The sequence below is a fragment of the Coregonus clupeaformis genome, unplaced genomic scaffold (assembly GCF_020615455.1).
Source record: "Coregonus clupeaformis isolate EN_2021a unplaced genomic scaffold, ASM2061545v1 scaf2874, whole genome shotgun sequence".
Lineage (NCBI taxonomy): Eukaryota > Metazoa > Chordata > Actinopteri > Salmoniformes > Salmonidae > Coregonus > Coregonus clupeaformis.
The window spans coordinates 1-23,003 of record NW_025536328.1 but is presented as its reverse complement, the minus strand read 5'-3'; the positions used below and the strand labels follow the sequence as shown (position 1 = coordinate 23,003).

The 23,003-nt window shown below is 44.2% G+C and overlaps 1 protein-coding gene and 1 pseudogene across 1 annotated transcript; one reads left to right on the top strand and one right to left on the bottom strand.

The window, feature by feature from the left end:
- The first annotated feature begins 6,286 nt into the window (after positions 1-6,286).
- LOC121580657 lies at positions 6,287-14,967 on the top strand (annotated as a pseudogene).
- A 5,001-nt stretch (positions 14,968-19,968) lies between these two features.
- Positions 19,969-22,205, bottom strand: LOC121581667 (golgin subfamily A member 6-like protein 22). The gene is made up of 2 exons (XM_041897151.2): positions 21,799-22,205; positions 19,969-21,650 (listed from the first exon to the last, which is right to left on the bottom strand). Exons 1-2 carry the CDS (start codon positions 22,094-22,096, stop codon positions 19,969-19,971), a joined length of 1,980 nt encoding a protein of 659 aa, XP_041753085.2. The 5' UTR covers positions 22,097-22,205.
- Between the last annotated feature and the right edge of the window lie 798 nt (positions 22,206-23,003).

Below are 23,003 nucleotides of genomic sequence, written 5' to 3'. Positions count from 1 at the left end.
CAAGGGAAATCCAAATACGTTGTAGCAAGGCAGAAGGCTGGTCAGAGTTACCGGGGTCGAAGAGTAGTCAGGAGTCGTAATGTGCAGAAAGCAGGTCTGGTTCTCCTGGGGCAGAAGAGTATCCAGGAATCAGGCAGGTCCGGGGTCACAAAACAGGGGTGAACCAGAAGCGCGAGCACACAGGTTCCGGGGGTGAGCTTTGCAGACGATCTGACAAAGGAGAGCTGAAAGACAGGGCTATAAATACTGGGAGAGGTTAGTGGGTAATGCAGCGCAGCTGGCAGAGTAATTAGAGCCGAGCAGAGCAGGGACAGGTGGAGCTAGTTAGGCTGAGTAGAGAGAGTGGTGAGCAGAGTGAAACAACTTAAGGTGGTAACCCAGTGGGAGTGAGAGGGCTCATGACAGAACCCCCAAGGGACGGCCCCAGAAGTCCCAAGAGCAACACCACGCCGGGCGGGAGGAGGAGCCGAGGAGGGCTAGAACTCCTCCGAACGGTCCGAACGTAACGTCCTCATCCTCGGAGGAAGCCGGAGGGCCGTGGGTCGGGAGATGGGACAGGTCCCGAGACAGGATCAGGCACAGGACAGGAAGCCGAGCGGGCAGGACGGTTAGGGATCCCTCTGGGGCGGCCCCCTACGGATTGCAGGTTGATCAGGATGCCGTTGGTGAAAAGCGGTGATGAGAGTCCTATCCACAATCCGACTAGCTGGCACCCAGGTCCTTTCCTCAGGTCCATAGCCCTCCCAGTCAATGAGGTACTGGAGACCCCCTACCCCTCCGTCTGGACCGAAGCAGGCGGCGGACGGTGTAAACCAGACCACCATCGACGAGCCGTGGAGGAGGAGGACCAGGCGCAGCAGGGACCAGCGGACTCTCATGGATGGGCTTAATCTTAGACACATGGAACGTGGAGTGCACCCTCAGGGAATCAGGCAGTTGGAGCCGGACAGCAGTTGGGCTAATCACTCTTATGATAGGAATGGGCCAATGAACCGAGGTGCCAGCTTCTGCGACTCCACCCTGAGTGGCAGGTTCTTCGATGACAACCACACCCTTTGACCAACATGGTAGGTGGGAGCAGGAATTCTCCGACGGTTGGCCCCGGTAGTGTAGCTGGCAACGGATCTGAGGAGTGTGGCTCTAGCTTTGTTAAACACCTCTCTGAGGCCATGGTAGCATTCTGGGACATTGGAGAGGTCAGGAGCGGAGTTAGTAGGTACTGGCCGAGGGGGCAGTGCGGCAGCAAAGCAGGCAGGTTCGGTGGCAGTCCTCTCCCCACTCCCCTGATCACCCCGGTCACCCAGTCGAGCTGAGGGTTGTGCCGGGCGGAGCCATGGGTAACCCAGGATGAGGGGTTGGCCTGGAGAGAGGGGAGCAGGTGAAACTGGATAGTTTCTTGATGGTTTCCGACAGACCCATCGAGACCGGGGCCGTACATGAGTGACCGATCCAAGTAAGTGTCCGTCCAGTGCCCGGGCAGGAATAGGAGGTGTCAAACGGAGGTTCTCCAGTCCCAGTTGGCGTGCCAGCTTGATGTCCATTATGTTGGCTTCGGCGCCAGAATCCACCAGAGCAGCCAGGGTGTGAGTTGAGTCAGAGAGGCGGAGGTGAACTTGCAGCAGGGGTTTGCGGTCGGAGGACTGGATGGTCATGGAACTCAACCGGACTCCCCTATGCCCGGTGAGCTTCGCCCTTTAAAGGGCAGGTTACCACACGATGTCCATCACCTCCACAATAGAGGCAGAGGTTTGAGGTGAAGCGTCGCTGGCGCTCTGCAGGAGTGAGAGAGGCTCGCCCAATCTCCATAGGCTCAGACTGATCAAGCTGACCTGGGTGAGTGGCAGTAGATGACAGGAACCCAGTCGGATCTCTCCGAATGCCGGTAGTAGGTGGACCTTGGCGCCCCCTCACGACGACCGGGTCGTATCCTTCTGTCGATCCTGACAGTCAGTGCGATGGCTTCATCAAGAGTGGAAGGCAGTTCCTGGGAGACCAACTCGTCCTTGATATAGTCAGCCAAACTATGGAAGAACGCGTCCACCAACGATGGTGTGTTCCAAGAACTTCGCCTAGCCAGGGTTCGGAAGTCGATGGAATGGTCTGCGACTGTACGTCTGCCTTGTCGAATACTGAACAGTTCACGAGACGCCTCTGCGGTTGGTGAATCCAGGTCAAACACCTTCAGCATCTCCTCAGCAAACCGGTCGAAGGTTGCACATGGGGTTTGACGTTCGAACTCTGCTGTTCCCCAGAGTCGAGCCTCGGCCCGTCAGGTGAGTGATGGCATACCCAACTTTAGCCCCCTCCCGTGGCGAAGGTCCTTGGCTGCAAGGAGAACTGAAGTCGGCAGCTAGTCAGGAATGGCCGGACCTGGGTTGAATCGCCGTTGAACCGGCTCGGGGTTTCCAATCTTGGGTTCCGAGCAGCGGCTGCAATGACCGGGGCAGGTAACCGGGGGCAGGCTGGTGGGCAGACTGGCTGGGGTCAGGTTGGTGAGGAGCTGAATGATCATGGCGAAGTTGTTGTTGCTGCTGCTGGGACTGCTGCTGGTGCTGCTGGAACTGCTGATGCTGTTGGTGGCCGACCTGAAGCAGAGAGAGGTGATGTCGCCGCTCATGCGGCCTAGCTCTCTCTCAGTGTGTTCCAGGCGTAGCATGGCGGTGGGTTGCTCAGGTTCTTCGGTTTCCATGTCGGGGGAAGTGTGCGCTGAGTCCATGATGGTCAGATCGTACTGTCACGGTTCAGACAGACGACAAGAGGACCACAATTGCGTCACACCAGAAAGTTTATTTAAACTTAAGGGGAAAGGGATGTAGGGGAGTGAGTGAAGGCTCCAGGGGTTATCCCGTCCGATGTGCTGGGTCTGTGCCTCCCCAGTGGCAGCGATGCGTCCGATGACGCCGGTGGTTGGTGGTCCAGAAGTCCTGGGGGAGGAAACACAGACACAACGGGGCGGATGAAAACAGGCAGAAGTACAGTTCAAGGGAAATCCAAATACGTTGTAGCAAGGCAGAAGGCTGGTCAGAGTTACCGGGGTCGAAGAGTAGTCAGGAGTCGTAATGGCAGAAAGCAGGTCTGGTTCTCCTGGGGCAGAAGAGTATCCAGGAATCAGGCAGGTCCGGGGGTCACAAAACAGGGGTGAACCAGAAGCGCGAGCACACAGGTTCCGGGGTGAGAGCTTTGCAGACGATCTGACAAAGGAGAGCTGAAAGACAGGGCTATAAATACTGGGAGAGGTTAGTGGGTAATGCAGCGCAGCTGGCAGAGTAATTAGAGCCGAGCAGAGCAGGGACAGGTGGAGCTAGTTAGGCTGAGTAGAGAGAGAGTGGTGAGCAGAGTGGAAACAACTTAAGGTGGTAACCCAGTGGAGTGAGAGGGCTCATGACATTGCCTTGGTTAAGTGTACCTTTGCACACTCTTGGCATTCTCTCAACCTGGAATGTATTTCAATTAACAAGTTCATTTGTGGAATTTCTTTCCTTCTTAATGCGTTTGAGCCAATCAGTTGTGTTGTGTCAAGGTATGGGGTGGTATACAGAAGATAGCCCTATTTGGTAAAAGACCAAGTCCATATTATGGCAAGAACAGCTCAAATAAGCAAAGAGAAACGACAGTCCATCATTACTTTAAGGCATTGAGGTAAGTCAATCCAGAAAATCTCAAGAACTTTGAAAGTTTCTTCATGTGCAGTGGCAAAAACCATCAAGCGCTATGATGAAACTGGCTCTCATGAGGACCGCCACAGGAAAGGAAGACCCAGAGTTACCTCTGCTGCAGAGGATATGTTCATTAGAGTTAACTGCTCCTCAGATTGCAGCCCAAATAAATGCTTCAGAGTTCAAGTAACAGACACATCTCAACATCAGCTGTTCAGAGGAGACTGTGTGAATCAGGCCTTCATGGTAAAATTGCTGCAAAGAAACCACTACTAAAGGACACCAATAAGAAGAAGAGACTTGCTTGGGCCAAGAAACATGAGCAATGGACATTAGACCTGTGGAAATCTGTCCTTTTGGTCTGATGAGTCCAAATTTGAGATTTTTGGTTCCAACCACCGTGTCTTTGTGAGACGCAGAGTAAGTGAACGGATGATCTCCATGTGTTGTTCCCACCGTGAAGCATGGAGGAGGAGGTGTGATGGTGTGGGGGTGCTTTGCTGGTGGCACTGTCTGTGATTTTTTTTTAAATCAAGGCACACTTAACCAACATGGTGACCACAGCATTCTGCAGCGATACGCCATCCCATCTGGTTTGCTCTTAGTGGGACTATCATTTGTTTTTCAACAGGACAGTGACCCAAAACACACCTCCAGGCTGTGTAAGGGCTATTTGACCAAGAAGGAGGGTGATGGAGTGCTGCATCAGATGACCTGGCCTCCACAGTCACCCGACCGCAACCCAATTGAGATGGTGCTCAGCATATGTGGGAACTCCTTCAAGACTGTTGGAAAAGCATTCTCATGAAGCTGGTTGAGAGAATGCCAAGAGTGTGCAAAGCTGTCATCAAGGCAAAGGGGTGGCTACTTTGAAGAATCTCAAATCTAAAATATAGTTTGATTTGTTTAACACTTTTTTGGTTACTACATGATTTCATATGTGTTATTTCATAGTTTTGATGTCTTCACTATTATTCTACAATGTAGAAAATAGTAAAAATAAAGAAAATCCCTTGAATGAGTAAGTGTGTCCAAACCTTTTATAAACTGGGTGGACATTTTTCTCAAATTAGTGCACTGGGCCTTTATTACTTCTGTATGAGCGGACCAAAACCGTCTCAGCACCCCCACCACTAAACATCTTCCCGCTGCCATGTTTCTTACGTTTCAGAATGTTTCACCTCGTTGACTGACTACACCACAGTACGTGTTCTCTTCCCCTCTTGGTGGCGTGTAGTTCGCCAAACGAACATGCAAGAGAACAGAGATGGAAAAACTGCTTACATGAAAGTGGTGGTAGGGCCTCATCATTTTTACAGCAAGGGTCTGTTTTTTTTTAACACGTTTTTTTTACTCCTCAAGTGTTAAGAAACCGCTTTATGGGCTTTTCACACAAATTTCCCTTGCCATAATGTTTCCATGAGTATAACAACTTTGACATTAACAATATGGTTACTATTAACTTAGAGTTGTTTTCAAGGCAACTGGTTCATTGACCTGTAGAATGCATCCATGTATGGAAGACTGAGGAGGTAATGTCTTCACTTTGCACAAGCGTGGTCCATTTGATGATACATACATTCTATACTACATACTATTCAAATGTGGCATAGTCCTTTTCCCACCCTCCATGTAGCATGACGCTTGCTTATGAATGGTTTATGAAGCATCTATGAAGACCTTATGAAGGGTCATTGAAGGCTTCATAAAGCTATTCAAGTTGATTCCAACAGAACCAGTTCAGTGCCACTGGGCCCATTTTTCCAGGCATCAGTCAGAACTGAGTTGGTAGTGTGCTCATAAAGACCTCCGCCTGGACAGCAGTCGCTCTCTTCAGTGGTGTTTCCAGGAAAGATGGTGTAAGAGTTAAGATAGTGTAACGGTCAGTGTTATCCAGCATTCTTGGGACGTCCCTAACCTTAACCATTTTTAAATTTCAACTTCAATGGGGTAGGGATGTCCCAAGGTTTCTGGATAGTACGAACCATAGTGTAACTGTCTGTAGGAACTGTGTATATCTGTTCCTGTCTATTAATGTTCTGTATTATGTCATGTTTTGTGTGGACCCCAGGAAGAGTCGCTGCTGCTATAGCAACAGCTGATGGGGATTCTAATAAAATACACACACAAAGATACAAGAGGAATGTGTTATGGGTATATGACTAGATAATGACTAAGGCTGTCTCTAGGAACCTGCTGAAGACACAGTACATAGAGATACTGTAAATAGTAGTAGAAGGAAGGCTAGATCTATGGCTGAGTGAGGGATCTTTACATTCTATTATTCTACACTAGGTGTTCTATGAGAAACAACACAGTCAGAGAGAGTTGACTGTTTTTAGGGTTTTACTGAGTGAATCATGCTGCCTGAATCAGCTCCAGGATCCATAATAATGGCCATTCTATCCAAAGACATTGACTGTTGTCTTGATTGATATTTGTAGCCATCTTAAACCCAAATTCCAAATCGGGTGTACAAAAAAAAAGATAAGGTACATCAAAATGATATCCCGTTAATCTGTTATTTGTTTACCCAGGGGTCTTGCTGTTCGGTTGGGGTAATTACAGGCCCCCTATTGGTCCATCAGCCGGTTGTGCAGGAGCCAATCCCGGAGCGTGTAACAGCATGCTCCAGAAATACGACATGCCTTTTGGTTTTTCATTATCAAGAAGCTCCTTAAAAATGCTGCCCAGCGCTCCTCTCCCATACAAGGGAGCAGAAAGGTAGGGTGTACACACTGTTCTTTTCGCTACACCCCCCCGAAACCAATCAACCCAGAGAGCCACTGGCTCCTTCAGGGTCCCAGGAGGGCAGAGCTTCACTTGAACAACAGGTAAGTCATGGATTACAATGCTTGTAAATAATCAGAATAATGTATTACATTTGTAAAGCGCTTTTCATTATACAATAATGAGTTCAAAGTGCATAAATGTGTAATGTTTGCTAGATGTATAATGTATGCTAATGTGACTTTTATATACAGTTAATGTAAATTGTTTACATAACCATGGCTAAAGATGGGCTTATTTAGTACCAAGCTCTTTGTGTGGTAGGTATTCTAGTGTCAGTCAGTAACTACATGCAGAGTTTATTTCAGAATCTACAATGATTCAGTCGTTGGTTTGGGAGCAAAGCTGGAGATGGATTTTCATTATAACAGATGGAGTTCTATTCTGTCAAGTCAATTGCTCCATCAGTGGTAAAGTCAATAGAAGAATAGCAGGAATACATAGGATGCCAGTGAATTACATTTGAATGCCTTTCAAGATATTGCCTTAGGAAAAACTGTATGGTCTAGTCTGAGCAAGACAAGCTGGCTACATTATATTGTTTTGCAGAAAGTTAAATTATTTTTTTGTTGAAGTTACTAGCCTTTGGTGCTCTCTGATTAGTGCAACGCTCCAAGGTCAGCTGTTGTCAACATTCAACCTTGATAGAATAAACAAATTAGGATGATTAACCCTTTACAGGACAATGACTTGGGCCTGTATAAACAATTGTTTACTGCAAAGTTTATGAATTTACATGACCATACACAAGCAGACATTTTGTGAGCTAGAGGAGCCGTTCAGTACTGGAGACTATTGTGAAATGGTACAGGTGCTAAAAGGAGCGCGCCATTAGATGGGTTAAAAATATCATTACACTTCATAATACGTTTTATGAGTAAGCCATTATAAATGCTTAGAAACCTTTATATAAATGTTTCATAAACATGTCATATAATGTTATGTTATAAATGTTTATGAATTGTATTACTTAGAAATGCTTATAGGCTACATGTTTATAAATGTTTACAAATTAGGAAATATTCATTTATTATTGGTATGAGAACTACTTATTCATAGGTATTTAATACATTAACATTTGTATAAAGTCTCACCCATTTTAGCATGTTCAGGAATAAATCTCACCCTCTCTCACCTGTTCCTAAAAAAGACTCAATATTCCCAACTTTGCCGTCAGGAGACAGACAAAGCTGAAAATGGCACGGGCAGGAAGACTAACGTTTTCCCTGATCTACACTGGAATCCTCCTAGTGTTATCACCAGGTGAGTGAGACTGCCGTGTTTCAGCACTTTCTGACTGATTGACTGACTACAAGCTAAAATAGATCACTTTATATCAGTCGCTTTACTGTAGCCCAGTGCTTATTTTGTCAATCGGGATGTGCCGGTAGAAAAAGTGAGCGCTAGAGGGGGTGGACCTGGGGAGCTCTGATGTACCGGAAGCATAAAAAAACCTTTATAATAAAGCATTGAATGCATATCATCATACTTGCTTAGTGGCATAGAGCAGTAGTGTAGAGGCACTTGCAGAAGTTGCACACATGGGAAACATTTTTTGTGGTCTAGGGTCTGGGAAGTTTTTTGACTTTTATAAACGCATTACATTTTACATAACTGAAGACTCTGAGCTAACTGGGAACTCTGAGCTGGGATATCTCCGACTTCCGACTTCAGTACGTTCAAGACAACTGGGAATTCAGGAAAAAACGAGCTCAGACTGGGAAAATTAGTTTTGAACAGTCATCGAACTCTGAATTCCAAGTGGGGAACTCTGGCCTCTTTCTATCACTCAGACTTTCCGACCTAGATCACTGATGTCATGATTCGACCACATTTTTTCCGAGTTCCCAGTTGTCTTGAAAGCACCATAATACCACACAAACGATCGAAATGACAGGCTACTTTGACACTGAGATTCTGATTTGAATGAAAACGACCTTGTCTTGAATCCATCAATAGCCTAGGCCTAGAGTGTGGAGACATATTATATGCTTCAATATGAGGAGGGAATTACAGTCCTTAAAATGCTTTCCAGTTTCACTGACTCACCCAATGATGTGCAGCTCACTCGCTGGTTTTGGCATAATGCACTCGTGCCAAAAGCCTCTCTCTCTCTCTTGTTTTACTTTGTAAAGTTGATCAAATATTTTTGTAGCCTACAGCTGACAGATTAGCCTTCACTTTTCAGCAGGCGCCATTTGCTTTCCAACCTGTGTTTTCCCGCAATTGTAGAAGTATTGTGAAAGGCCAGTTTTGTCTACATGCTGTTAGTTCACAGATTTACAGCGCGTTCCCGACTGCATGCTAGGCCTTGTTCTTGGGCTACACTCCACAGCTAGGCTATTTTTAATAAGGTATTGATCCTCTGTGGCTACATTTGAGGCTTTCTCATGGTGTAGTCGGCTATTCTGAATGATTTCATTTCTTTCTGAACAGACAGCAGTAACTCTATAACTTTGGCACATTTTATTTCAATTTATCAGGCTTGCTGAAGCTCCCCCAGAACCCTTAACGCGGCTCTATTTAAGCAATAAGGCATGAGGGGGTGTGGTATATAGCCAATATACCACGGCTAACGGATGTTCTTACTGTGTGCCTGGATACAGCCCTTAGCCCTGGTATATTGGCCATATACTACGAACATCCGAGGTGCCTTATTGCTATTAGAAACTGGTTACCAATGTAATTAGAGCAGTACAAATACATGTTTTGTCATACCCATGGTATACGGTCTGATATACCACTGCTGTCAGCCAATCAGCATTCAGGGCTCGAACCACCCAGTTTATAAAAGGTTTTACATTATGAAGTGCAACGCTGGAGAGATGAGTTGCAGACTCATGTCTATCAGAGCATAGAGGGAGAGAGATCATAGAAAGTGAATCTCATTCTAGTTCTGTGAGAGATACAGGGGAGGGGGGGCGGCAGGAGAATTAACAAAAAGGCAACTCGAATTAACTTTGATGGCTTTTATAATAATTTTTACATTGCAAAAACTGCAAGTTATTTTTCATGCCAATAGAGGTACCGGATCCGGCCAAATAGATTCTGGAAAGAAAAAGTCAAAAACGTAGAGGTGACAGGATCTGGCTCAAATTAAGCACTACTGTAGACCAGTAGATCCCTATATAATCAGTCACTTTACTGTAGGCCAGTAGATCCCTATATAATCAGTCACTTTACTGTAGACCAGTAGATCCCTATATAATCAGTCACTTTACTGTAGACCAGTAGATCCCTATATAATCAGTCACTTTACTGTAGACCAGTAGATCCCTATATAATCAGTCACTTTACTGTAGACCAGTAGATCCCTATATAATCAGTCACTTTACTGTAGACCAGTAGATCCCTATATAATCAGTAACTTTACTGTAGACCAGTAGATCCCTATATAATCAGTAACTTTACTGTAGCCCAGTAGATCCCTATATAATCAGTCACTTTACTGTAGGCCAGTAGATCCCTATATAATCAGTCACTTTACTGTAGACCAGTAGATCCCTATATAATCAGTCACTTTACTGTAGACCAGTAGATCCCTATATAATCAGTCACTTTACTGTAGACCAGTAGATCCCGATATAATCAGTCACTTTACTGTAGACCAGTAGATCCCTATATAATCAGTCACTTTACTGTAGACCAGTAGATCCCTATATAATCAGTCACTTTACTGTAGATCAGTAGATCCCTATATAATCAGTCACTTTACTGTAGACCAGTAGATCCCTATATAATCAGTCACTTTACTGTAGATCAGTAGATCCCTATATAATCAGTCACTTTACTGTAGACCAGTAGATCCCTATATAATCAGTCACTTTACTGTAGACCAGTAGATCCCTATATAATCAGTCACTTTACTGTAGACCAGTAGATCCCTATATAATCAGTCACTTTACTGTAGATCAGTAGATCCCTATATAATCAGTCACTTTACTGTAGATCAGTAGATCCCTGTATAATCAGTCACTTTACTGTAGACCAGTAGATCCCTATATAACCAGTAGATCCCGATATAATCAGTCACTTTACTGTAGCCCAAAAGCATTCTACATAAAGCATCATTCATACCACTAATGGATGTTAGTACACGATAATTTATATATACAATGTCACTAAAATAATGGGCTGTTACTTCCTACGCTCTACATCAAACCAGTGCATGTACGGTAGATGATCACTTGTCAGACATAGGGAAACACATTCAAGTGTAGCATAACTCTTTCACGACACCACCATATAAAAATACATTAATCTCTGATGCCTCGGAGCTGAATCTCTGATGCCTCGGAGCTGAATCTCTGATGCCTCGGAGCTGAATCTCTGATGCCTCTGAGCTGAATCTCTGATGCCTCGGAGCTGAATCTCTGATGCCTCGTAGCTGAATCTCTGATGCCTCGGAACTGAATCTCTGATGCCTCGTAGCTGAATCTCTGATGCCTCGGAGCTGAATCTCTGATGCCTCGGAGCTGAACTCTAGTCTCATTAGTCAAGGTGAGGCACCGCAGACGTCTCACCATAACAGAACCAGCTGACGAGGCGTTTTCCCTTCAGCCATAAACCTCTGAAGGGAACCCCTGGTGCTTTTTAACGTACAGAGACTCAATGTACAGAACATCAGAATCCCCCCTCCCCGAAACATCTTACTTTATAGTGGGGGTTTAATTGGGTGGAGTGCCTTTTTGGGCTCTCTTTGTAGTTTTACGGTTTCCACTGACTTCCAGTTCGGCCCCATGCAGTAGTAAACAAACCCAGCCCCCACATTGAAGGATGTGTTTAGGGGTGTGTGTGTGTGTGTGTGTGAATACATGCAGGTGTGTATGTTGGGATGTGTCTGCGTCTGTGCGCATGCATGCATTTGTGTGTGTGTGTGTGTGTGTGTGTGTGTGTGTTAATCGCCAGGATGCTGCCTGAGCTGTTCCTCTAAGCGCCGGCTCCTGCCGTGTGCTCCCAGGGACCTATTAGCAGGGCCAGCATTTTCCCTCGTTTAGGGAACACAACATCTGGTTCTGGTTCTGGTTTCGACTCATGTCCCTACCGTTGTTTTACAGAGTTTCTAGGAGCCAGCCCGGTGAGGCAGAATGTGGAGGAGGAGGGTGAGTGAGGGGGACTGGTTTGAATGAGACAACAAAGGGAACATGGATATTAGCATGTTCCATCCCAGTCAAAAGTTTGGACACACCTACTCATTCAAGGGTTTTTCTTTATTTTTACTATTTTCACGTTGTAGAATAATAGTGAAGACATCAAAACTATGAAATAACACATATGGAATCATTTAGTAACCAAAAAAGTGTTAAACAAATCAAAATATATTTTAGATTCTTCAAAGTAGCCACCCTTTGCTTTGATGACAGCTTTGCACACTCTTGGCATTCTCTGAACCAGCTTCATGAGGTAGTCACCTGGAATGCATTTCAATTAACAGGTGTCCCTTGTTAAAAGTTAATTTGTGGAATTTATTTCCTTCTTAATGCATTTGAGCCAATCAGTTGTGTTGTGACAAGGTAGGTGTGGTATACAGAAGATAGCCCTATTTGGTAAAAGACCAAGTCCATATTATGGCAAGAACAGCTCAAATAAGCAAAGAGAAATGACAGTACATCATTACTTTAAGACATGAAGGTCAGTCAATCCGTAACGTTTCAAGAACTTTGAAAGTTTCTTGAAGTGCAGTCGCAAAAACCATCAAGCGCTATGATGAAACTGGCTCTCATGAGGACCGCCACAGGAGTGGAAGACCCAGAGTTACCTCTGCTGCAGAGGATAAGTTCATTAGAGTTAACTGCTCCTCAGATTGCAGCCCAAATAAATGCTTCAGAGTTCAAGTAACAGACACATCTCAACATCAACTGTTCAGAGGAGACTGTGTGAATCAGGCCTTCATGGTCGAATTGCTGCAAAGAAACCACTACCAAAGCACAGCAGTAAGAAGAAGAGACTTGCTTGCGCCAAGAAACACGAGCAATGGACATTAGACCGGTGGAAATCTGTCCTTTGGTCTGATGAGTCCAAATTTGAGTCTTTGTGAGACGCAGAGTAGGTGAACGGATGATCTCTGCATGTGTAGTTCCCACCGTGAAGCATGGAGGAGGAGGAGGTGTGAAGGTGTGGGGGTACTGCATCAGATGACCTGGCCTCCACAATTACCCAACCTCAACCCAACTGTTTGGGATGAGTTGGACTGTGGAGTGAATGAAAAGCAGCCAACAAGTGCTCAGCATATGTGGGAACTCCTTCAAGACTGTTGGAAAAGCATTCCTCATGAAGCTGGTTGAGAGAACGCCAAGAGTGTGCAAAGCTGTCATCAAGGCAAAGGGTGGCTACTTTGAAAAATCTAAAATATATTTTTGGTTACTACATGATATGTGTTATTTCATAGTTTTGATTATTCTACAATGTAGAAAATAGTAAAAATAAAGAAAGACCCTTGAATGAGTAGGTATGTTCAAACTTTTGACTGGTAATGTGTACTGGACCGTATGTCATACCAAAAGATTTTCAGACATAAACAGCTAACTCACTTACTGTGATACCATTATATACAAGTACACACACCCTTACAGTACACACATCCTTACAGTACATACACAAATGTCCATGTAGTGGTGTACTCAAACATACTTATGTACTGGTGTTGATGTCTTTATTTAATCTAATATGGCACTTTTTGAGTCCACATTCTCTTCTTAATATATGCTGTACTTCTCTCTATTGTTCCAGCATCTGCAGTATCCAGGGATGTCCGCAGCAAGAGGAGTCTTCCTGTTCCCATGCCTGTCCTCCAGCGTCTCCCTGACTTCTGGGGATGGTACAGATTCTTCATGGATACTGGTAACCAGGAAGGAGTGAGTGGTGAACAATCCACAGACATTTTTGTTTGGAGTGAATGTACTTTTGGTTTGATACCTACCAGTTTATCTTAATACATATACTTCAGTCTAGATTGAGCCTGGCAAAATGGAACCAATGGAATAGTCAAAAAAGCAATCTGGCTTTTCAGGCAGGCTCAATCAAACGCACAAAGTATTTGAAAGAAAACATTCCATTTGAACCGAGGTCTGGACCTGATGGGAGTCTGTCTCTTCCCTCTCTTACAGATAGAGCACCTGGACAAGATGTACATGACCTACCTGCAGAACAAGCACCGCTCCGAGGAGGGTCCCACCTTCAACCACTACCTCACCCACCTCAGTGCTATCTACAAGACCTGCGCCGACTCCGACAACCCAGAATGCATCGCCGAGTCCACCAGCAAGCCCAAGGCCAAGGTGGTGATGCCCGCGCCCATCAACACCGCCACAGTCGGAATGTGCAACCCATATATCGACCCCTACTGCCTCTTCCCCATGATCCCTAAGATGGCTGCCCCAAATCCTCCTCTGACTCCAGCCCCGGCTCCGGTCAAAGCCGCCCCAGTGCCTGTCCTGACCCCCTTCCTGCCGTACCCTCTGAAGACCCCCACAGGGTTCTACTACGGCCCAGTCCTGGAGCCCTTCCTCACTGCTGAGCAGAAGACAGAGCTGCTGCGTATCTGCAACCCCGACGACACCGAGTGTCTGCAGTACCACCTGCGCGCCGCCTACGGCTACAGGCCCGCTCTTGGACCCGCCCCGTCCTATGCCTCCCTGGGCTGCGATCCCACCAAGGACCCCTACTGCCGGCCCCAGCTGGTGAAGAAGGCCCCCTCCGGCTTCTTCCACCTGTACCCCACCTGCGACCCGGCCACCGACCCGCTGTGCATGGCTAGCGTAGCAGCCCCTCCTCCTGCCCCCTGGAGACCCCCAAGGAGCAGCACTGCAACCCCCCTCTTCGACAAGGGCTGCAATCCCCTCACCGCCACCAAGCTGGCGGGCCTCACTCAAGCCCCGTCTGGAGTACACGCCCAAAAACGTACCGGCGCCAGCCCCCCGCCCCTCTGGCGTGTGACCCGCCTACGACCCATACTGCCTGCTCGGTGCCGCCGCCGCCTCCGTAAGGCCCCCAGGGCTGCCACAGTTCCAGATCCGCTCCCGCCTGGGCGTCCTCGGGAAGACCAAGGAGGGCCATAACTGCTACGTGCACTACGACAAGGACTGCACTCCTGTGGAGGCTAACGACGAACCCAAGGCCCCCGCCGCACCCCTGTGCCATCCTTACGACTTCACCTGTAACGGCATGTCCGCCCCCGCTCCGCTCACCGCAGAGGCCGACAAGCCCAAGAGCGGCGTGATCCTGCCCGATCCCGACTGCGACCCCGAATACGACTACAACTGCCGCCTTCGTCGTGCAGAGGACTCCCCCGCTGCGACGGAACCGGCGGCCAAGGAGCCCAAGGAGGAGCCGGTGCAGCAGAAGGCCGTGCCTGAGTACGCCATCCCACAGTTCGAAGACTTCCTCAGGAGCTACATGGCCATGGGTCAGTACAGGAAGAAGTAAATTAAAAAACACACAACGTCACACAAATGTCAACTAGACGCTAGATCTAGATCACTAGGAAGAAAATGAGACAAGTTAATATGTTACACACTCACAGTCCTCCCAAGTTGCTAACATATCTCCCATGGTCCATTACTGCTAAAGCAGGACGACTAGTGTCTTATCAACAGGAAGATCCAGACCTGCAATAGTGAATCAGATTTGCTCAGTTACAGTGCCTGAAGGTGTATCATTTTACTGTCAGTGATATACTGTCAGTGATATACTGTCTGTGATATACTGGCTGTGATATACTGGCAGTGATATACTGGCTGTGATATACTGGCTGAGATATACTGGCTGTGATATACTGCCTGTGATATACTGCCTGTGATATACTGTCTGCGGGGAACCCAACATGAGTCCCTCTAGGTTTTATGGTCCCATAGAAGTCTGTGTGAAAGGTGCGCATTAAAAACTATGTTTATCTGTAGAAGAAATCCTCTGTAATGTGTTTGTAGAATAGGGGTAGCTAGCATACTTGAAGACTGTCAGTATGTTGGTATGTTTTCTGTGGTTGTACATTGTCAATTTCCAGTGTTTTGTGAACATAGTCTATCTTGAGTGTATTTAATGTTGTTTTCATAGCTTTTCTAAAACCTGTCAACCTCAAACCCTTCCCTGGTTAGATATTTTTTAAAGTTCCAAATAAAACGTTTTGAAACAAGCTGCTATTTTTCTTATGGAAACATGCATTAATACCCACAGTACACAATGACGTAACCAATATATCACAGTTTCTCTGATAACGTGTGAAAACTCACATGAAAACACAGTAAAAAGCCATTGCTGTCTGAAATGTATGTCATATTAGCAAACGTTCAGCATTTTAGAGATAATAATTCAGCGCTGGTCATCCCTGAATTCACCAGTGGTGTCAGCAGTGGGAGCCAGCGGTGTGGGAAGTCCATTGTAGGCGTATCCAGGAAGTCAGAAGAAGTATCAATATCACGACATGGCTTTTCTTACGACTGAAAGCTGACTGAAACATTATATAGACTCAGATGTAGAAGACATAACACGATTTTCCACTCAGCCATGGACTCATATTATTTACACATATTTCATGGTTTTCTTGTACAGTGCCCTCCGTAATTAATGGGACAGTGAAGCATTTAAAAAATGTTGTCTCCATACTCCAAAAGTTAGGATTTGAAATCAAAAAATGGCTATGTGTTAAAGCCAGCTTTAATTTGAGGGTATTTTCATCCATTAGAGGTTGACAGTTTAGAAATTACAGCACTTTTTGAACATCGTTTTTCCATTTCAGGGTACCAAAAGTATTGGGACAAATTCACTTATATGTGTATTAAAGTAGTAAAAAGTATTTGGTCCCATGCTTATACCACTCAATGTCAACATCAAGCTTTTGACTCTACAAATGTGTTGGATGCATTTGCTGTTTGTTTTGGTTGTGTTTCAGATTATTTTGTGCCCAATACAAATGAATGGTAAATAATGTCGAGTCACCCCCCAATGTCTTGTCTGTGCGTCTAACTTTCTCACTCAAATTTGTCCCAATACTTTTGGTCTCCTAAAATGGGGGGACTATGTACAACACGTGCTGTCATTGCTTAACGGTTCACCTGATATGGATGAAAATACCCTCAAATTAAAGCTGACAGTCTGCACTTTAACCTCATAGCCAATATAATAACAAAATGCTTCATTTTTTTAGTGATCCAATTGACATTTTTAGTAATTTAGCAGACACTCTTATCCAGAGCAACTTAGAGTTAGTGAGTGCATACATTTTTCATACTGGCCCCCCGTGGGAAACGAACCCACAACCCTTGCGTTGCAAGCGCCATGCTCTACCAACTGAGCAACAGGAGGGGCAATGTCCCATTAATTACGAAAGGCACTGTGTCTTGGACTGGACATTGAATTGCCAGAGCTCCATCCAGCCCTCATTAAAGTGCTGAAACCAAATGAACGTACAGTTCAGTATATTACAAACCTTCTGACTGAGAAGCATAGAAGGAAAATACAACTGTATTTCACAGGTGTCAGTTTGCTTTAGCTGCCGCCGTTGGTGATGGAGCCCTCTTGTTTTTCAACTGTCACCAGACGGAGCACACACACTGGGTTCAGGTAGTCATTACATTCTCCCCTGCTTGCTACCTGCTTTTAAAACTGTCAGCAGCAGTTGGCTACACCTTGAGGGAAATATCCCCTGAATTGCAGATGTCGTCTTGTAAATATTTGGTTTCTGGTGTTTCTGCTGGTTGAAGAGAGTTAAGACCTTCTCGGCTAGGGAATGGACTACCGATGCTACTTTAGATTAACTGCTCACTGAAATCAATTTTCTCAAAAAGGTTTTAAAACAGCTTTGGGTAAAACAGCAATGCAGTTTTATCTTAGTTTTCACATGTAGGGCCGTGTTCCCACACATTCATTAACCCTAGTCCTGGACTACAATACATTTTCAATGGATAATCTCTATTGGGGACCTCCTCCAAGTTTAAAAGAACTCAGCTGTGTTTTAAACAAGGCTATGGGAACAGCTATGAAGTGAAAGGAAGAAATAAACACAAAACACATTTGTTGATTTGTCTTTTATTCTCTGGTTTGAACAACACAAAGACAGAAATAGCATCAGAATATATAAAGCACAGTCACAGATATAAAAGTTAAACATATGAAATCAACAAATAAAAGCAAGGCAGTGGCTGCCAGTACAGGTCTGGAAGGCAATGGGTGTGTACGAAATCTGTCATCATACTAAATACTATTTAGAACGTACTGTTAAGTAAAAAATAAATGCAGTAAACAACAAATATAAACGTATTAGGATCATACATACTAGGATCATACATACTAGGATCATACATACTAGGATCATACATACTAGGAACATACATACTAGGATCATACATACTAGGATCTAGGATCATACATATTAGGATCATACATACTAGGATCATACATACTAGGATCATACATACTAGGATCTAGGATCATACATACTAGGATCATACATACTAGGATCATACATACTAGGAACATACATACTAGGATCATACATACTAGGATCTAGGATCATACATACTAGGATCATACATACTAGGATCATACATACTAGGCTCATACATACTAGGATCATACATACTAGGCTCATACATACTAGGCTCATACATACTAGGCTCATACATACTAGGCTCATACATACTAGGATCATACATACTAGGCTCATACATACTAGGCTCATACATACTAGGATCATACATACTAGGATCTAGGATCATACATACTAGGATCATACATACTAGGATCATACATACTAGAAACATGAAACATATGAACTCAACAAAACTGAGCATTATCTCGGCTTTTACACCACCATCATACTCCTCTTCATCATTATCCAGTTTGTATTCAAGTTTGATGTACAAACCCTATTTTAAGGAAAATATGCATATTCATTTCTATTAGTTATGTTTTGTTATTAATTTCCATGTCTCCTCTTGGCCATGATTCAATGACAAGTGGAGTATTTTATAAATGGTGTATTTGTATCAACACCATCATGTACTGCACACCATTTATTTATTTGACTTTAGTAGGCCTTCAATATACTTTGCTAACGCTTCATGTAAAGATGACATTGTTTTCTGTAGATGTGCTGGTCTATCATTTTGTAATAAAAAAATGAAGCACTTTTCTGTCCCGGACTGCTTCTTTATGACGTGTATATTGTGGGTATTAGTATTTAGTGTAATTGACAGTGTCCTTGAATGGAGACTGTTAACTAATTTCAGACTTTTGGAAAATGACACCCTGGCACGTTGATAAAGAAATGACATCAACAATCCAGCAACATCTTTACTTTCATGAGTCATGACCTGTCTGATCTGTCCAAGGAAAGGAAAGGGCTTTGAACAAGGGTAATAAACAGTTCCAACAAATAGGTTCAGAAACCATAAATGGAGTTTTGGACAATTCCCCTTTATGTACTGATGTACATGTAGTTCTAGGACAGAGAACATCTATTCAAAATAGTATCTGAAGTTCTGTAGATCAGGTAGCTATCACATCACAGGAGAGTGAAGTGAAGCATCATGGACAAGCACGCAGCCGCAGATGCTCTGTGTGGGAGTCTAGCCTCTTGCATCACGCTTACTCCGCAATATCTTTGGTTCAAACTGCTGCTCCTTTCGCTGCAGTTTAAAAATATATTTACATTTCAGGTATTAAGTTACAATGATCATTAGTTATAAGAAACTGGGTGGTTTAAGCCCTGAATGCTGATTGACTGGAAGCCGTGGTATATCAGACCATATACCACGGGTATGACCCCAAAAATATTTTACTGCTCTAATTACGATGGTAACCAGTTTTTGATTTTTTTGCTCCTCCTCCATTTTTCTATTTTCATCCTCTAGAAATCTTCTTTCCTGTTCCTCTCTATGTTCTCTCTCCCACTGATCTTTCTGCATTGTCATTTTGTTTGTTAACTGTTATGACGAGTTTCTCTGGTATCGAGTACTTCAGGATGTGAGAGAATATGGGACACAGATGGAGAGTTGATTTATCATTATTTAATTCAGTACTGGATTCATGTGACAGGCGGTACGTGCCTCTTGTCATCCGAATGACTTCCATAGAAAATCTCTCAGTTTATATAATGCTCTCCGAGCTACTTCTGTCCATCAGCTGCCAACCATTATTGAGTGTCACTCATCTACCACAATAGCATCCCCATACATGGTATCGTGTGGCACCCTAGCCAGGCCATTGGACTCTCACAGTATTTCACATGATTTGTATGGATTTAACAACTTTTTCATCTCTACTTTGTGCTTTTCCTCCAATTTCTTGATTTTATCAGTCAGTATTGTTTCATCATGACCATATAGAGCATTTATTTCATCACACTCCTCTTTGTGCTTTTTTATTAATTGTTTCTTCTTTTCTTTAAATTGTTCAAACTTTTTTATTTGGTAATTTTTACATAGCTCTCTAAGGTAGTTTAATTCCTCTGCTTGTGTTCTGGCCTCTTCTTCATATTTACCCATACTTTCTTTTGTTTTCCTTTCATACTCTTCCTCCATTTCCTTCATTTTCTTCTCTTCTTTTTCTTTCCTGGCTTCATCTTCCTTCTCTTTCTTTCTTTTCTCTTCTTGTTGCATTTTCTTGATTTTTGCTCCTCCTCCATTTTTCTATTTTCATCCTGTTTAAATCTTCTTTCCTGTTCCTCTCTATGTTCTCTCTCCCACTGATCTTTCTGCATTGTAATTTTGTCTGTCAACTCTCTCCTCTTTTCTTCAAAATCTTTTTCTATTTTTTCTCTTTCTTTCTGCTCTTTTTCTCTCTGATCTTCTAATTCCTTCATCTTTATTCTCTCTTGTTCCCTCTCTCTTTCAAACTCCTCTCTCAATCTCCTCTGTTTTTTATCTTGTTCTCCAAGAGTTTCTACCTCCTTCTGTCTCCTCAGCCTGTCTTCTTCCTGCTGTCTATCTCTTTCTTTCTTCAACTGTTCCTCCCATTCATCTTTTTCTCTACGCATGACCGCTTGGAGTTCTGTTTGACCTTTCTCTGCTTCCTCTATTTTGCTTTGCCACTCTTGTCTTTCTTTCTCTTCATGTTTCCTCCTCTCATCCTCTTCTTTCTCTCTCTTTTCCATTTCTTCATCCTGTTTCCTTTTCAGTTCAGCAAACTGCCTTTCTTGATTTTTAACCAATTCTTCTTTGTCTTTCTCTTCCTTTCTCTGTTGTTTCATTCTAATTTTATATTCTCTCTCCTTTTCTCTTTGTTGGTTTTCCAACCTTTTTTTCTGAGATTGTATCTCTTTTTCCATCTTGTCTTTTTCTGTGTCCCATATTTCTTTTTTCAACTTTTCATCTTCTTTCTTTTTCTTGTCCTTCAACTTTCTTTTTTCCTTCTCTGCTTTCTCCTTTTCTTCATGCTCTTTTCTAATAGCTTCCTCTCTCTCTCTCAACATGTTTTCTCTCTGCTTTCTTTCCTCCTGAACTTTCAATCTCTCTTCTTCCAACTTTGACTTAATCTTTTCCATGGCTGTTTCATGGCTGACCTTCAGTTTCTCCATGTCAGCCTTAATCTCCATCTCTCTCTCCTTCAGTATTTCTTCCTGTTTCTGTTTAATGGCTGCCTCTGCCTCCTGGAACATCTCATTGGTGTAGAAACAGCCCTTGTTCGTGGACACCATTTCGTTAATCTTCTTAAGAAGCTCAGTGACCTGTGTGCGGTCATCTTTACCTCTGTTGTTGAAGACATGGAGTCTGTCTCCACAATCTCTGATCAGTTTTTTCAGTTTGGCATTCGTGCTTTTCCCAATGTAATCTTGAATTGATTTATTTTCCAAGTCATCTCCTCTAGTAAACAGAACTAAGCAGAACATTCCTGCCCGTGGACCAAAGGTTGTCTCTATGAGGTCCAAAGTGTCCAGCTCCTCTTGCGTGATTCTCCCGATACTCAATACTATGATAAATACATGGGGTCCAGGAGCTGACAGGGAAACACATTTCACTATCTCTTGCTGAACATCTTTATTAGACAATGTTGTGTCAAAAAGGCCAGGGGTGTCCACCACAGCAACTGTTCTTCCATCAACTTTTCCGACTGCCTTCTTGCAAACCGTTGTCACAGAGTCAGTGCTGGATTCAGACTCAAATGCAACTCTACCCAGGATAGTGTTTGCGGAGGCGCTCTTCCCATTTCTAGTTTTCCCAATCAGCACCACCCTCACGCACTCTGTGCTGGAGCGCTCCATTTCAGCACCTACAAATTAAACAATAAATGATCATAAAATAATGTTAATTACTGCATGAACTGATATTGAAATCAACATAGAAGATTCATACTGTGAAATGCTTGCTTTCCCAATCACTGCCCAATATTTGTTCATCCCTGTGTTCAACAAACTCACCTTGTGACATGTTGCTGATTTTCTGCTCTAAATCCTTGATTCTTCTGTTCTTTTCGTCCAGTTCTGATTGATGCTTAGCCTCCATGTACATGTACAGAGTGTAGCATGTCTTGTTTTGATCCATCATTTGGACTATTTCTGCTACAAGCGTCTGCTTGGCGTTCTCAATCTTCAAAGCGTCAAAGATTTTATACCGCCCTCCGCATTTCTTGATCAGTTGCTTTGTGTCTGCATTTTGTTCCACAAAGTCAACTGCAGTTTCATCAAATGGAATGCAATCATGTCTAAACAGGACCATGACAAAGTCATTGACTCGTGAGCTGAAAACCTTCTGGATGGTCTTTAACTCTCCTTTGTCTTCATCAGTGAGTGGACCAAAAGGTACGACCAGGAGGAAAGCATGGACTCCGGAGTCACAGAGAGAACACAGCGGAAAGTCTCACGCATCACTTCCTCCTGAGTGAGATGTGTTCCATACAGAGCAGGCAGCTCGATGAGGGTGACCGCCGACCACACACCTCTCCTCCTCTCTTCACACACTGAGGAAGAGCTGACTTTGGACTGGACTGTCTCTGACCCAGTAAGGCATTGGCTATAGAAGTCTTCCCATCTCCTCTTCTGCCACACAGCACCACGTTCAGTCTCTGAGCCTTTGGTGTCATGGTATCATGTGTCGTCTCTTCATTGGAGGTGAGGTATCTCCATTCATTCTCCTCTACCATCTTGTCGATCTTTTCAGTTAACTCTTTGTGGTGACTTCCTTGTTTGATAATTTCGTGATGCCTTCCTCCACATTCTCTGACCATTTGTCTCAGATGAGGATTTCTGCAACTTCCTTGTGAGTAATGATCACCATTGAGTGCTTGAAGGCCTCTTTACCAAATGTGCTCAGGATGAACTTCAATGTTTTTCTGTTCTCCTCTTTGAACTTCTCAGGCTTCAACACCAGCAGGATCCCATGAGGCCCAGGGGCAGAGAGGGACTTACATTTCTCCATCTCCTGCATCAGGGACTCCACAGTCAGAGAAAATAAGTCTGGAGTCTTTACAACAGTAACAGACTTGCCCTTCACCTTCCCCCTGGCTGACTCACATTGCTTTTTAGACTTAAAAGCCTGTTTCTGTAGGATCATGTTACCCACTACATTCTTCTTGTCATCACTCTTCCCCAGAAGCACAATCCTGAGTGAAGACACTGTAAAACAC